Raw genomic sequence first — 17,030 nt, forward strand, 5'->3', positions numbered from 1 at the left:
TATATAAAGAACTAAAAAAAAAAAAAGAAAAAAGAAAAAAAGGCCCAGTCAAAATATGGCCTGGGACCTGAACAGAGTGGTCTTGAATGAAGGGGGGAAGGGCTAAGAAAAATCTCAGAAAACGTTCATCATCCCTACCAAAAGAAAAAAAGCAAACCAAAACAACTTTGAGATTTCATCCTACCTCCATCAGAATGGCAAAAATTAACAAAACGACCAACAGCAAATGCTAGAGGGGCTGCAGGGGAAAAGGAGCCGCCATTCACTGCTGAGGGGATTGCAAACTAGCGCAGCTACTGTGGACATCAGTGTGAGGAACTCCAAAGGCTAAGAACAAACCCACCACAGGACCCCACTACCCCACTCCTTCACTGCTCTTTCACAGCAGCTGGGAGATACAAACAGCCTCAATGGCCTTCAACTAGCAAATGGATAACAAAAATATGGTGCATGTACACTGGGAAGTACTATTCAGCTGCAAGAAAAAAGAAAAAAGTTTAAAAAAAAAGTACTGAGTGAGTTACCCCAGACCTAGAAAGGCAAATGTAGCATGTTCTCTCTAAGTGCAACAGTGGCATCCATACCCTGGCAGTAACCAAGAGCTCTGATTGGACTTACGACCTACTCAACTAGAGGGAAATCATGGTGGACCCTGGAGACCTAGCCAACAAGGCTAGTGAGGTCATGGATCTGAGGAACAAGCTACAACCACTTAGCAAACCAACATAATGCCCAAGTACACTAAATGCAGTCATGGATAAGTGCGCTCTTTACCTCTCATAAAGGAAACTTGTCTTTGCAACAAACAAAGACTGTAAAAGAAAACTACAACCAATCAAAATGTGGACATGTGGAACCTAGTCCCCAAACACCTCCCAGACCTCACTCTCGGAAACACTGTGGAAGAAGGGGAAAGACTAAGAGACAAAGGATCAGGGAATTTGTTGTAAAATGTGTCTCCTAGTAATCTTAGAAGCTACACCATAAAAACTCACCAACATGACTACCTAAACATGAGCTGAACAAGGACCTGCCAAAGTCTCTACAAGGTCTCTACAACGTGAATTATCGACAACTGAAGAAGGCTGAAACTAGGAAAAATAGTCTTCCCCAGGGCAGAGCACAAACAGTCAGCCCTGAAAACACACATGCAAGTAACACCACACCAACTCATATTTTGGAACATATACACAGGTACATACACATGCATGCAAGTAAAAGTTAATAAAAAAAAAAAAAAAAAAAAGAGCCCATGAGGCTCTTTTCAAAAAGAAGAAGGGGGCGGATATGGGAGAGTCTGCAGGGAGAAAGGAAAGGAGGAAATAACATAATTATATTATAATCTCAAAAATAAGAAAATTTTATAGAAAAACAAATTATAACTCTTTATAGAATAATTCTTATTACGTTTAATTCTACTCTTTCTCAAATACTTGTAAATTAGGAACAATAAACCAGAAAAAGACCAGATTATTAAAGCTAGATACAAGATTTTGTATTCGTACTTTGGAAACTTTATATTCTTTATTTTCCTAACATAAGGAGTCTTCTTAAAAATTTCCTGGTGGGGCTGGAGAGATGGCTCAGAGGTTAGAGCACCATCTGCTCTTCCAGAGGTCCTGAGTTCAATTCCCAGCAACCACATGGTGGCTCACAACCATCTGTAATGGGATCTGGTGCCCTCTTCTGGTGGGTCTGAAGACAGCGACAGTGGACTCACATGCATAAAAATAAATAAATAAATAAATAAACAAACAAACAAACAAACAAACAAATCTTTAAAAAAAAATTTCCTGGTGGAGTCAGATATGGGTGTTCCCTGAGGGGCTCTGCCAGAGCCCTACAATACAGATGCGGATGCGAGCACGGGGACTCCAATAGAGGAGATAAGGGAAGGACTGAAGGAACTGAACAGGTTTGCAACCCCAGAGGAAGAGCAGTATCAACCAACCAGACTCCAGAGTTCTCAGGGAATAAACCACCAACCAAAGAGTACACATGGAGGGACCCGTGGCTCCAGCCACATGTGTAGCAGAGGATGGCCTTGTGTGGCATCCATAGGAGAAGCCCTTGGTCCTATGAAGGCTTGTTTCCCCAGTGTAGGGAAATGCCAGGGCGTTGAGGTGGGAGTGGATGGGTAGGAGTATCCTCATAGAAGTGTGGGGAGGGGATTTAGGAGAGGGGGGAAAGGGGATAACATTTGAAATGTAAATACATAAAATATTCAAGAAAAATAAAATTAAAAAGAAACTGTCCTGACAGACAGATTGGCACATGCCTGTAATCTCAGCAACTGGGAGGCTAAGGAAGGAGGCTCACAAAGTCAAGGCCAGCATGATACAGAGGGAGACCCTGTTCCGTCTTTTTCCTAATACATAATTTACATTTTAAGTATGTATTTTTCTACTTTTACCCTTTTCTCCATAGTAATCTTCATTTTTAACAAAAGCTCGAAAGGTAATGAGTCAAAACTTTATCAACTTCATCATTCTCTAAACTGATATTTAATTCCCATTAGGATTTAATGTAATCATGTTGTAATGATAATTTCTATAGATTGTGTTTTTAGGTTATTTACTTGGTAAAAATCAATAGATACAAAGTTGTTTAACTTTTTTAACCTGACATTTGATTTCTAATAGTTCTAACATTACACAACTACCCACTAACTGAGTAAATCTGCTCACTTTTCGTTTGGTTTATGTTACTGTCTCACATGTTCCCTCGAGGTGTTCCTTCACTAAAGTACACATCATACAGCTTAGTTTTCTTTCTTTCAAAGTAAGTGGGTAACCTGTATCAAGGTTAATGTTTAAATGAGACATCACACATTTCTTACAATTATATTTTCTAAGACCACTTGCTGTCCCTCCCAGTTGTGAGTCCTAAGGCTGAAGAAAAGGCTCAGTGATTAGAGCACTTGTTGTTCTTGCAGAGGACCCAGTTCAGTTCTCAGCACCCACAGGGTGGCTCACAATCCTAACTCCAGTTCTAGAAGATCCTATGCCCTCGGACTTCTGCAGCCACTGCACACAGATAGTGCATATGAATACATGCAAGCAAAGATCCATATCATGAAATATAAATCAATTGTTTGTTTAAAAAAAAAAAAGGTTCTGAGTCCATAGTCAAATCTATTCATCTTTTTCTAAAATTCATTTACTTTTATTTAGGTGTGGGGTTCATTTATTTATTCAGAAGAGGCCACTGAATCCCCTGAGGCTGAAGTAACAGGCAGATCTGTGCCTCACAACATGCTAGGACCTAAACGTGGGTTTAGAAAAGCAGTACATTCTTTTTACTGATGAGTCACCTTCCCAGCCCTCATCATTTCTCTCATACAACTGACCTTAAGCCTGGAAAAAAAAAGTTACAGAGAAGAAAATCCTTTGTTTTACTCTTCTTTTGCATTTTTTTTTAAATTTATAATTTCTCTACATAGGATACGAGGATCTAAACTGACTCTAAAACTAGTTGTTTAATCAAATCTTTAAATTGCATGCTACTGTAACCGCAGTCTGCTCATCACAACTGTGTTCACTGCTGGGCATCCCTGAGCGGGCACTCATCAGTGTGCTTGTCTGGGTCCTTTACACATCTGTGTACCTGTGGGTTCATGGACAACTCATAGGGAAATCTCCTATGAACTGAGCAGGCAGTCAGCAAGCTCAGCAGCCCCGCCCCCACTGCTGACGGCACGCTTGCTACACCCACTCTGTAGGTTATGGGGTCTCCCGCGGGTCTCGTGCTGTGCAGCACACACTCTTACCCAGCAACCCGCCTCCAGGCCCACAGCATGACCTTCCCATGTGCCAGATCTAAAGATACCAGTGCGTACTCTTTCCTCACTCTTTCAGAATTTTCTCTGGCATCTCTACTGGAAATGACACACACTAATAAAACTCAAGCTGCCCTAGTCAAGAGCGTCACAGTGTTGCTGCTGTCAAATCCACCACTCAAGTGCTGGGATTATAGTTACGCTGGTGTACTCGGCTCCTGCAGTACTGAGTACTGAGTACTGAGTACTGAGTACTTCATCAAGGCTTTGTGTACTAGAGGCAAACACTCTACAGCAGCCCTAGCCCCACCCCTTTAATTTAGTCAAATCTCTGCTGATTTGAACTTTTTCATATTCTATAAAACATATCTGCCAATTTTAGGAAATGTCTTGAGATGGGGTCTCAGCGTGCCATCCAGTCCGCACTAAATCAACAAAGCGCCTGCATAGCGTTGTAAGCAGAGGTTACAGCATGTGACACTATGCTTAGGAAAGGCATCTAGCTTAAAACAATCCACCTTTTAATAAGCCTCACTTTTGACTTAGTGACACAAACCTGTATCCATCCCCGTATTTCTCACTGTTTTTCTCTCGTCTACGTCTTTGCTTCTCTCGTCGAGCCTCAATTCGCCGCTTTTCTTCTTCTTCATTTTTAGGATCAGTTTTTGCTAAGATTAGGGGAAAAAGAAGAGAAAAAAAAACCTTCATTTTAATACATAGTGAGTGATTTTCTATATCTGCTTCATTTCTATGTGACATTTACTACATATTTTTGTTTAAATCTGCTTTTTTTTGCTTATTCTTGTGTTTTATATTCAATAAATCTAGAGAAAGGGTCTAATACTGTATTTCCTATTTTTAATGATAAGGTTAAAATGTCTATAATTAGAAAAAAGTTTTTCAATTATTTTTATTTTATGTATGAGTATTTTTGTTTGCACGTATGTAAATAGACCACATGTATAATGTACACGCAGTGTCCATGGAGGCCAGAACCTGCAACTGGAGTTCTATACAGTGGCTGGCTGCCATGTGGGTGCTGTGAACCACAACTGCGTCCTCTGCAGAAGGAAGTCTGACCACTGAGCCATTTCTCCAACCCTGAGAAAACTTCTTTACAATTAAAAGGAAGCTGAGGAGATGGGTAAGAGCGCTTGCTGCACAAGCGTGGAGGGTCTACCTCCTGCACTCGTGTAAAGAGCAGGTGGTGGTCACATCTGTGCCTGACACCCCAACAACACTTTGGGGTAAGAGGAAAGGAGAGTGGGCTTTACGGTCTACCAGTCTAACTTCTGACTCACTGAAGGCGTTTGTCTCAAGGACGTAAGATAGAGAATGGTACAGCAAGAAACCCAAAGCTATCCTCTGCTCTCTGCGTATGCACACAGATACTGGTAACCACACGTGCATCCAGCACACGCACGTGCGCAGACGCAGACGCACACACACACACACACACACACACACACGGAGGGATGGGGAGGGGAGGTGCTGTGGAGCTGGAGCTCAGCAGGTACCATGTCTGCCACACACAGGCATAAAGGCCTGGGTCCAGATCCCTGACACCCAGTTAAACAGCTGGGCAGGTGGCAGACACTTGTCACTCCAGGACTGGAGAGGCAGACATAAAAGGATCTTTGGAGCTTGCTGGCCAAACAACCAACCAAAACTGCTAAGTTCCAGGTTCAGTGGGAAACCATGCTTCAAATAAACAAACTAAGGAAGACGCCCGATGTGGACCCTTGGTCTCCACATATGTGAGCCATGTACCTCTCACCATCTCAACACATACATAAATGCATAGCACGAAACATAAATCAATCAGGTCCAGTGTCCTGTGCCTATAATTCCAAGCACCTCGGAGGCAGAGGCAGGAGCATGTAGACTTTAACTTCCTCCTCCACTACAAAGTAAGTTCAAGGCATGGGATAAATACATTCAAACTAATTAAACAAACTGAAAATAAATGATGGAAACAATATGAAGCAAGTCTGCTACAGCTGAAAGGAAGTCCAGGTGCAGAGGCCTAGGTCCCAGGGCTGCCTGACCCGGGAAGCCGATCACCTATGTGTCCTCTGGAGAGCACGACACACATACCTATCCCTCCTCAGTTTGGCTTAAAAATACACCAAGTAATGTGTGTCCACTCTCTAACTAGTGCCATGTGAGGAAGCATTCAATAAATACCACGTTACCTCTAACACTTACAATCTGGAGCTGGCTGGAGAGACACTAGACAGTTAAGAGCACTGAGTCTTCTTCCAAAGAGCCTGGCGTCAATTCGTAGCACTCCTAAGAGCGCACGCACAGCTAACCCTAACTCCAGTTCCATAAAATATAAATCAATCTGGAAAAGCACCCCCACAAAGAAAAAAATTTAAAAACATGCTTTTATCAAATTGTATACACTTACTAATCCTTAATTTAAGTGGAGATAAGACATTAAACAACAAATAAACTGTCAGTATTTCAAAATTATAATAAGCACCTACTTTTAAATTAAAATGTATTTAATTAGAAACTATTCTGGGGTTGACTGCTCCCTTTCTCCTTTTAGGAGGAACTCTTACTAGCATCACTGTTGTTTAAAACAATTCCTTCAGTGAAACTACTCAATAAGAAGTTCAGATTTTAAAGTTGTTTTGGTTAAAAAATTTATAGTTTTCTCCAAACAAGTTTGAAAAATATGGTATTGTTTATACTGCCAAAAACTTATTCTGTATTCGTTTGTCGTCTATTTTCTAGTTTTCACCTGAACGTTCTGTGGAACGTAACTGAATTTACCTGTCCACTCTGAGAAAGCACATATACGAATTTTAAAAATTATTACATGAACTTGGGGTTGGGGATTTAGCTCAGTGGTAGAACGCTTGCCTAGCAACCGCAAGGCCCTGGGTTTGGTCCCCAACTCCGAAAAAAAAGAAAAAGAAAAAAAAATTATTAGATGAACTTAATTCTAATGAATTAGAATCTCCAGTATTACATTGTGTCCTACTGTTTTTAATTTTTACAGTTCAACTCTGTGTATATCCAGTCCATCATTGGTCAAAGCACTGCATAGCACACAGCTGTGCGTGCTTTAGTGTGGCCTGCTTGCCCGCTCGGTTCCTGGGTAGAGCTCTAGGATGGACTGCTGAGTTGTACAATCAGCTTCCTACCTCAGGGACAGATGCCAGGCTCTTTTGCAAAGTGCAGGCCTCACTGTTCACCTTTTTACAGCAGTGTAGACATTTCTCCACAACTACCAAGCACACTGATGAATGGCCATAATTCCAAGGATCAGGACCCAGTGCGGGAGGATTACCCTGAGCTGGTCTATGTGTGGCCAAAGCTAACTTGACCACCTTGCAATGGAAACCCTCTCAGATTCTACAGGCCAGGACTGAGCCAGCCAGGACTACAGAACATAATCAAAAGAGAGGGAGAAGGAGGTAGTGAAACGGCTCAGCAGAGAGTAGAAAAGAAAGATACAAAGTCTTATGTACTCAACATGACTTCAAACTCACAATCTTTCTGACTCAGGCTCCCAACCCCTGAGATGACAAGTGTACACCACCACACGCAATTTCTCATGATGGCTTTTGAAGCACAAAGGTTTTAATTTTGATGAAATTTAGTTTCTGTTTTTATTTGTTGCTCATGCTTTTGGTGTCCTGTATAAAAATTTCTTGTTAAATACAGAATCATGAATACTTACTACACTTTCTGCTAAGAGGTTTTGAAGCCTGTTCTTGGAAGCGGTTCTTTCATGTTAGCATTTGTGTAAGGCATGTCAGCCAGTTCAACCACTCGACACAAAGACTGCTCTCTCCTGCTCTCAATAGTCAGTCCCCACAGCCTTGTTAAAACCGGTGGGTCATATACATGCTCCCTCTCTCCCACAGATCCATATGTATCAGTCCTTGGGCCAGTAGCTCTTTGTTTGAATTAAAACTGCGAATTGTAAAGTGTAAATTTTTTTCATTTTCAGCTTATTGCTAGGTTGTCACACCCCTTGGCACTAGTATAAATTCTCTTATTCCCATCTTCATATGGGCTTGAATTTTCCAACTTTGTAGTAACAGAAATATGATTATCTCTAAGAGATACCATCTCCAGAAGACTAACAGCAAACTAATTTTCTAGAGGAAACCTATGACCTAATGCCAAGGACAAGGGAATTTTTCTTCCCTTTGTCCTGACAGAGTTCTGTACATTATGACACATACTCCTCCAACAATAAATATAACATCCCAAGAAAGGAGTCTGAATCTAAGTCATCGGCAAAGCCTTTTAAAAAATACATGATGCTGGGTGTAATGGTACATTCCTTTAATCCTACCACTCAGAAGGCAGAGACAAGTGAATCTCTGTGAGTTCAAGGCCAGCCTGGTCTACATGTCAAGTTCTAGGCCATCCAGAACTATATAGTAAGACCTTGTCTCAAGAAAGAGAGAAAGGGGGCTGGGGATTTAGCTCAGTGGTAGAGCGCTTACCTAGGAAGCGCAAGGCCTGGGTTCGGTCCCCAGCTCCGAAAAAAAGAACCAAAAAAAAAAAGAGAGAGCAAGGGGTAGGAGGGTAACTAAGGCTCAGAGAAAAATAAATTGACCAGTGCATGTTAATTTTAAAGGTACATTTGAGGGCTGACAATGGATGAGCCAGGAACGGCTCCTGTCACCATGCCTGACAACCTGAGGTCAATTCCTGGGACCTCTACAGTGGAATAACAGAAGTAACTCCTGCAGGGTGTAGTCTGCCCTCCACATGCATGCTGTGGGAGGCACATTCCCATGTACATACATACATAAAGAACAATCAAACATACATTTGAACAGTAACAACTGGATAATAACTACATAAGGGGACTCGCAGGCCCATTCCCAGTGGTAACTCCTGGGCACTTTCCTACAGGACACTGGCCATCACCACGGAGTGAGCGCTGACAACGTCACGCGCCCTGGGCAGCGGTTCTCACTTACTAGGTGATTTGCTGAGGTTCATCTTATCCATCGGCTTTGCTAGCTTGGGTTTCTTGATAAAGGCTCCCCCGGGCTTAATAAATATTTGCATCATTTTCCTTTTTATTCCTCTTGCAGTAGCAATCGTCACATTGGCAGGTTTGTTCTGATAGTCAACAATAATTCCAGGTCTATGGAAGCTTCCAAAATCACCCATGTGCTGCAATTTGTGAAATCAAGAAACATTAGCATAATGTCAGTGGCTAAAATATGAATTAACATAATTCGTTAGTCGTCTATTTTCTAGTTTTCACCTGAACGTTCTGTGGAACGTAACTGAATTTACATGTCCACTCTGAGAAAGCACATATACGAATTTTAAAAATTATTACATGAACTTAATTCCAATGAATTAGAATGTCCAGTATTGCATTGGTGGGTGTGTCCTATTGCTTTTAATTTTTGCAGTTCAGAGTTATTTGAGATCATAAACACCGTGTGCCTGTCAGAAGGTCATCACCTGTACAACTCTCTGACAACTCTTCTTCAGAGTTCCCATCAAAGAAGAAAGCTTTATTTTACTAAAACCTGCTTAAAACTAACATACCCAGAGATGATCATATTTGTAGTTTGAAATAAAGAGTCATTTAGGATTCCTCCCTGCTGCAAACGGGAGTGAGAAGACGAGATGGAACCTCAGCAGGAAGGAGGAGGGTTAAGGCAGGGCAAGCATCAGCTCCCAAGGAGGAGGGTTAAGGCAGGGCAAGCATCAGCCCCCAAGACCCTTCGTGAGACTGCATCTGACTGACGCCCAGTCAGTCTTCCCTGAGACTGCATCTGACTGACGCCCAGTCAGTCTTCCCTGAGACTGCATCTGACTGACGCCCAGTCAGTCTTCCCTGACCCCAGCAGCCCAAGACACAGAAGTTTACAAAGTCATACCACACACGACTCTGCCCCCTTCCTCTGCTCTTACCATTATCAACTCCACTAGACCAAGAGGCCATGTGCACAGACATTTATTCTGCTAGTCTTACTTTCCGAAGGGAAAGCCTGTGGAGTAATCTAAAGAGAAGGTCCCAATGGGAACCGTACGAGTGAGTTAAGAGGAAGATCCTGCGAGCTCATACACTTGGCTAATAGAAGGAAGGAGAGAGAAGTCCACTCAGACGAGGACGGTAAATACAAAGTGCTCAGTTTCCCCATCAAAGAAACAGAATAGATGCCTGAGTCTTCATTAAGAAAAAATCCTTTGCCTAAAATTATACAGCACACAAGATAATAAATATTTTTCCAAATTTTCAAACTAGAATGTATTTTCAATTTCAAAACCCAAAGCCTACTATTCCAACTACTTTGAACTGACCTACAAATCATCACGTATGGAGCACTAACGCTGCTGCTTCCATAGTAACATGATTAGAAATATCTATCTAACCTGCGAGAGTTACATAAATGTCTCATGTCATTTATATGGTCACATCAGAAAACCTTTAGTGCAAACATTAAAGGTGCAATGCATTTTATGTAAGTACAGAGTAACTGTTAAAAATGCAAAATTCCTACAAGACAAACTACAGTGATGATCAAAGGCTAAAACAGTCAGAACCAACAGTCAGTGCCCTACTACAGCTGTTCTCAAGACACTTTCTTCTGCAAGAATAAACACAACTGACTTTGATAAACATCTTACACTATGAAAATATAAGTATACAATAGTATTTGTATGACCAAACTACATAATCCCATAATCTATACACCCTAAATAGGTAAAAATTTATCACCAAGTTACCCAAGACCACAAAGTGTAATTGTTACACTATATTCTGAAATTAAACACCTATAAGCTAGTGTATTTATCCAGTTAGGCAATAACTTGCAAAATATTACTTCCTAGGAAGGTACCATAAATGTATATACAAGTAAGAGTCTTTCTCAATAGAGCTAGGGGAAATTAAACAGTGGCCAATAGGACATACAGTAAGAGAGCAAGTTAGCAAAACAGTATTGACTGGAATCATCCTGCCATCTAGAATACACTTCAGCTTCTTCACCATGAAACCATAGTTAAGCTTTCCTCATCTATCACTGACCTTTGATCTCAGGTGTTTAACAGGAAACACGGAACCTTGAAGGGATTCCATTTGCTAGAGTTTAGTTAGGAAGGACAGAGAGTGTATCATACATTGCACCTTTAACCTACTCAGAAGCTCAGAAAGGGTAGGTACCTTTTACAGCAATCCAGCAACTATCTCACTAGCAAAACTGCTAGTGTTTACAAGAAAAAATGCAACTCCTTTTAACCCCTTTTAGACCACAAGCCTAATGTCCTCACCTTTTACATAAAGGGAGATTTGAGATAGCGCCATGAATAATCATCTCACTGCAACTTATTTTCTGAGGTGTGGAAAACTTGCAGTCAACCTAAAATGTTGTGACTCAGCTTCTAGTTAAGACACACTGGGACAAACAGTGTTTGCTCTTGTTGAGAACCATGGTCTGGAAAGGGTTTAAAAGAGTGACTATTGAAAAGAATCTGAAAAGACTCTGTTGTACTTACTCCTCGGCCTCGGCCTCTGCCTGTTGATGGTCCTCCAAAAGCATCATAGTTTCTGCTTCCAAACGGACTTTCAGGATAAGCAGGCGTTCCTCTCCCCCGAGAGCCTACAGGTGCAGGCTTCATATGGGGTGAAGAAAAACTGCTGTAGGAAGAGTAATTCTCTCTTCCTCTGTCCTCCATAAACCCAGGCCTCAATTTTGAACGGGAGTAAGGTGCTTCCCAGCTAGACCCGCCCTGGTTTCTACCTCCGAAAGAGTCAAGGCTATTCCGGTAGGAGCTCTCAAATCGACCACCATAACTACCTCCGAAGCGGGTTTGTTCGGGTTCATTAAAACCATAGCCAGATCTGTACAGATCTCGCCCACCCAGAGAAGACCTGGAGTCGTAAGACTCATAAGGTCCAAACCTGGAAAAGTTGCACAGTGAGGGAAAAAACAAAAGTAAGCTTACTAATGTTAGACAATTCAAAAGACAAGTTATCAGACGACATTTATCAACTAAAATTCATTTATATAGCATAGTGGTTCATAGTCCTACTTTTGCTCACAGCTGATTAGGGCTGGGCAGTCCACCACGAGACAGACAGAAAGCCTTGAGTCCGTTCCTAAATAGAACTGAGCTCAGTTAACCTTGGTTTTAGACTCTGCCTTTTAGCAGCTTCGTTTTAATAAGATTCGTCTGTCTAACAATTAAAGCCCAGCCCTAGTCTTAGAAAAGATTATTTGCTAAAGTTCACAAACTAATTAAACTTTCTTTGAATCCTTCCCTAATTCTGAAACTTACAAAACATTTACAATATTTTGGCTTTTCATAGGGACACAAACTGAAGACTGCATAAATGGGGTAGGGAGTCTTTGTGACACTGATCCTTTGCACCTCAATAATCCGTATCACAAAACTGCCTCATGCTGACTGGAATAGCCAAAGCTGAGGAATTAGCTCAGGTATAAAGTCAGGGCCAGTCCTTAAGCACTCTGATAGAGACAGCATATCTAATATACACTTAAACACTCTGATATAACCAGCATATCTAACAAATCTAGAAGACTGAACGTAAAACGTAAAAGTGAGGCCACTAACGTGTACCCTCTACATGTGACTTTTCAAAGCAGATGAGAAAGAATACATTTTATAATGCCTGCAATTACTTGAAAAGTATTTCCTATCAGAAAACTATCGCATAAAACTACTCTAAAAGGTAAGCACACTGTCTCAACAGAAAAAAGCAAATCATTTTACTTATCACAATCCAAAACAAGGATTACAGAAGTTGCTTATTATCTTAAAAGTTTTTTCAAAGTTCACAATTACACAGGAAATGAATAACAGCTACAGAAATACTTTATGCACAGTACACTTACAATGTAAGAGGGCAATAACTGATACACTAAAACATTTAAATGAGGTTACATTGGTCATTCAGTTGAAGCTATATTTAATTCTGAACCCTGGTAGCCACATAACTACTACTTCACTTTCCAACCTCACATTTCAAACATTACAAAGGACAGTAGTTAACTGTCTTCTTCATTTTACTCTGCTATAAACCCCAGGGGCACACCTGAGGCACAAAGAGAAGCAAGCACCCCTCAAGCCCGTCATTAAGGACTCCTGACCTTCAGTTTATGAAGGACGATGATCTCAGATGTCCAACTAGTTTGTATTTAGGAGCAAGTTTTGTATCTCAAAAACCAGACCCCTTTAAAGTTACAGAAATATGAGCAACCCTAAGCCTGTGGCTGTCTGACTTAACCCCCACAGAGTGTCAGCACTGAAACACAGTCTAGACTGTAGTTAAGGTACGGTGTCCAAGGCTGAAATACAACACCCCTCATTTTTAAGCACAAGCGTTCCAAATGTAACCAGTAGTTGCCTGTAACAACGTGATTTAACAATCACGTTCTATTACCACAATATGCTCTTCAAACTTGCTTTAAAATTAAAATTAAATATTTCTTAGAAACTGAAAGCTACTATAGTGGTTCAGGTAAAGCCACTCTAGGCAGGCAATTTTACTGTTACACAATGCCCACATCAGAAAAAAACAAAAACAAAAACAAAAAACAAACCAAAAATCTTTTTTTAACAATTAAAAACAATAATTCACACATAAATATTTCCAATAATATTTTGTATCGTTTCATCAAGACATTTTGACTGATAAGGAATTAAAAGAAGAAGTTCTTTTTAAAGTGTCCACTACTAAGGAATGCATTACTCTAGTCTGCTGAAATAAAGAATAATGCTATCCTCCTAAAATGTCTGCCAGTGAGACTGAGGAAAATCATATGCCCATTAATTAGCATCTTTAAATATTTAAGGTGAGTATTCAATACCAACAAAATTCAAGTATCATAAACGCCTAAGGAATATACTTAACACATCCAGAATCTTATAGCTGTCTAATTATTTGGCCAAGTGATTAAGCAATTTATTACCTGCTACCCCCACCACCACCACTGTGATTGTCCATGCCATAGGACTGGTTTAGGTAGGAATCCATGGATCTTTGACCCCCATAGGATCCATGGCCATAGTCACGATCCAGCCCTATAAGAGTTTAAAAAGAAAAAAATTAAATGCTGCTCACCTTTACTGGCACTCAAAAGAAGAATTTTTAGATAAATATCCTTGAATGCCAGACCTCCATAAGATCCAGGGCCATAATCACGATCCATTCCTGAAAGAGTCAACAAGAGACTATTAGTAAAATACAGCATTTTCTCCACAAAATGTTTCATTAAACACAAAAATTCTTATAGGTTTTATACAGTACCACAACAGTCTGCTGTTGTGGCCTCATCCTCACTTCTAATTGTTATTTGTGGGGTGTGTGTGTATGTGTGTGTGTGTGTGTGTGCACGCGCATGTGCCACAAATTCAAACGGACAAGCTTGGCAGCAAGTGAGCTGAGACATGCTGCCAGCCCATAATTTTTTTTTTCAAGACAGGGTTTCTCGTTGTAGCCCTGGCTGTCCTTCCTGAAGCCCACTTTGTAGACCAGGCTGGCCTCAAACTCAAGTAGATCTGCCTGCTTCTGCCTCTGGAGTGTTGGGACTAAAAACACACATCATCACAGATAACCAGAAACTTTCTAATTCTTAAAGCATCTTAGAGGAGCAGTTGCGGGGTTGGGGATTTAGCTCAGTGGTAGAGCACTTGCCTAGCAAGCTCAAGGCCCTGGGTTCCGTCCCCAGCTCCGGAAAAAAAAAAAAAAAAAAGAGGAGCAGTTGCCATAGAAGAGCCTGCTGACCAGTGTTCCTGAGACCCTTTCCAGGAATCCATGAGGCCAAAACTATTATTTGCCTTTTTATAGCATTTGCATTAAAAAGTATATAAACACTGTAGGTAACTGGTGTTTCAGTACCAATCAAGGAAGTATGAAGCACCAGGCTAATCTAGCAGCCCGTTAAATATCTCTCTCTCTCTCTCTCTCTCTCTCTCACACACACACACACACACACACACACACACACACACACACACACACACGAAAAACTCTCTCTCTCTCTCTCTCTCTCACACACACACACACACACACACACACACACACACACACACACACACGAAAAACAACCAAGTTTTACATCACCTTTGCTTGAAAATGCCCTTGATGGAATGATTGTTAATTGTGATTTAATTGTATCTTTTGTTACTCAATGTAATCAAACAGGAAATGCACTTGAAGCAATTGTGCTACACACCAAAGTACCAGCTCTCTCCAAGAAAAGCCGGGTAGGGGGTTGGGGATTTAGCTCAGCGGTAGAGCGCTTGCCTAGCTAGCGCAAGGCCCTGGGTTCGGTCCCCAGCTCCGAAAAACAGAAAAAAGAAAAAAAAAAAAAAAAAGAAAAGCCGGGTAGCATTAAGTAGTTTTTATAAAGGATACTTTTCAGTAGGAAGAATGGAAGGAGAAATTACGGTTTTCATGATACTCTAAACTGGCCAAAGGCCCATAACTGAGTAACAGGCCGTAGGAGCCTATTCCTTACTGTGGTTTCATTGAATGGCATTGGTGCAAACGCCTTCTAACATTTACATTTATACCCACAGGATGGTGCTGCTCCTACATCCTTGGTCAGAGAAGCTCCTTTTTATAGTGGGCAGTAGGTAATGGAGAGATTAACGATCAGGTACAGAGCACACAACCCTATGTGCACATTAGTGTACTCCCCTGCAAGGCTCGGCAGCACCCTGAAGACAGGGCAGAAAGAAGGTAAGAGCCACAGAATCAGGAGTGCTGTGCAACGCTAGCTACTGCACGGGACACGGCCGCTGGCCTCCTAACTCAGGAGCTGTGGTTACTTGTCAGGACTCTATCATGGACTGGAGAGGGGTGCATGAAGTAGGCTGAGGAAATTGTCAAAGAATAAATCACATTTTATAACCCATGCATTTCAGACATGGGCATTTAGCAGACATTTTCTCACAAATGCAATAAAACTGTTGCTTATAAAGAGAAAAAACAATTTGCTGCTAATGACATAATTCAAATTTTAAACTGAAAAAACTCAAAATTTGTATCAACCATTGCCAACCTGACAGCTACCAAACACTTAAAAGTTTCCTAAGTACTTGGAAATATTAATATGATTTTTATATTGTATACTAAAGCCTGTCACTATTTGGAAAGTCACATGCCTGTACCTCTCATACAGAGGACAATTTTAAGATGAAAATAGCATTATCAATATTAAATTTCTTGCAAGGCCTCAACATAAAAAATAACCTAAATGTGAACTTTAGCCGGACAGAGAAGGCAGGAAGTTAGTTACTTCTGCTTGTTTCTGAGTTAGTAGTGGCTACCTTAGCTTTTACTTTTCAATCTCTGTGTTTATTTCACTGCACGGTCCCTGAATGACTAATGTTTTGAGCCCTTACAGGTCAGGCACTGTGCAGAATACCCAGAGAGCTCCTTAACCACTGCAGTTCTCACTCACTGTTCACATACTGTAATTAGTTAAAGGTGGAGTCTTTCTATCACACACAATCAGTGTACTAATAGAGAAAGAAATCCTGTAAATAACTTTTCCCACAGCTTACCAAAATATATTTTAAAACCATTTTCAAAATGTAACTATTAGGACTTTTATCTCTTTACCATTAAATGAGAAAGTAATTTATCCAGAAAAACAAATTTGCCCTAGTAATTTGAATCAAATGTATTCTATTTACTTGAATCACTATTATATAAATACTATGCTGAGTTGTGGAATATCCAGCAAAACTAAAGAATGATCAAAAGAACTAGCTGTGTAATATTAGGTCTTGACTGGAACGCCTTTCCTGCTCCTGTATAATACTGCCAAATACTCTAACCTTCACCTACATTACCACGAAGTCTTCCAACTGGTTTTCCTACTTCCATTTTTTTAAAAAGATTTTATATATATATATATATATATATATATATATATATATATATATATATATATATCTGTCTTCACACACACCAGAAGAGGGCATCAGATTCTACTACAGATGGTTGTGAGCCACCATGTGGTTGCTGGAAATTGAACTCAGGACCTCTAGAAAAGCAGTCAGTGCTCTTAACCACTGAGCCATCTCTCCAGTCCCCTACTTCCTTTTTACTCCCCTTCTGTTTATTCTAAAGATAAAAGCCAGAACGATTGTTACAATATAAGATAAGTCATGTCCAATAATGGTTTCCCACTTTATGCCAATTTAAAAGGCAAAGAGAGATGGCTAGAGAGATGGCTCAGGAGTTAAGAGCCATCTTTATATATAATAAATAAAT

At 40.6% G+C, this 17,030-nt stretch overlaps 1 protein-coding gene across 5 annotated transcripts in view; it reads right to left on the reverse strand.

Annotated features, from left to right (window-relative positions):
• Positions 1 to 17,030, reverse strand: part of Zfp326 (zinc finger protein 326) — a 40,725-nt gene that overhangs the window by 16,407 nt on the left and 7,288 nt on the right. For 3 of the 5 annotated variants that reach the window (XM_039092634.2, XM_039092633.2, XM_039092635.2), the window contains 5 exons: positions 13,920 to 13,955; positions 13,714 to 13,825; positions 11,276 to 11,681; positions 8,737 to 8,935; positions 4,335 to 4,446 (listed from right to left, as the gene is read on the reverse strand). In XM_039092634.2, the coding sequence (XP_038948562.1) occupies positions 4,335 to 4,446; positions 8,737 to 8,935; positions 11,276 to 11,681; positions 13,714 to 13,825; positions 13,920 to 13,955 (865 nt within the window). Of the gene's footprint in view, positions 1 to 4,334; positions 4,447 to 8,736; positions 8,936 to 11,275; positions 11,682 to 13,713; positions 13,826 to 13,865; positions 13,956 to 17,030 lie in introns of those variants that run through there. The other 2 variants (XM_063273731.1, XM_063273732.1) reach the window with 2 other exon arrangements.

Source organism: Rattus norvegicus, chromosome 14 (assembly GCF_036323735.1).
Source record: "Rattus norvegicus strain BN/NHsdMcwi chromosome 14, GRCr8, whole genome shotgun sequence".
Taxonomy (NCBI): Eukaryota; Metazoa; Chordata; class Mammalia; order Rodentia; family Muridae; genus Rattus; species Rattus norvegicus.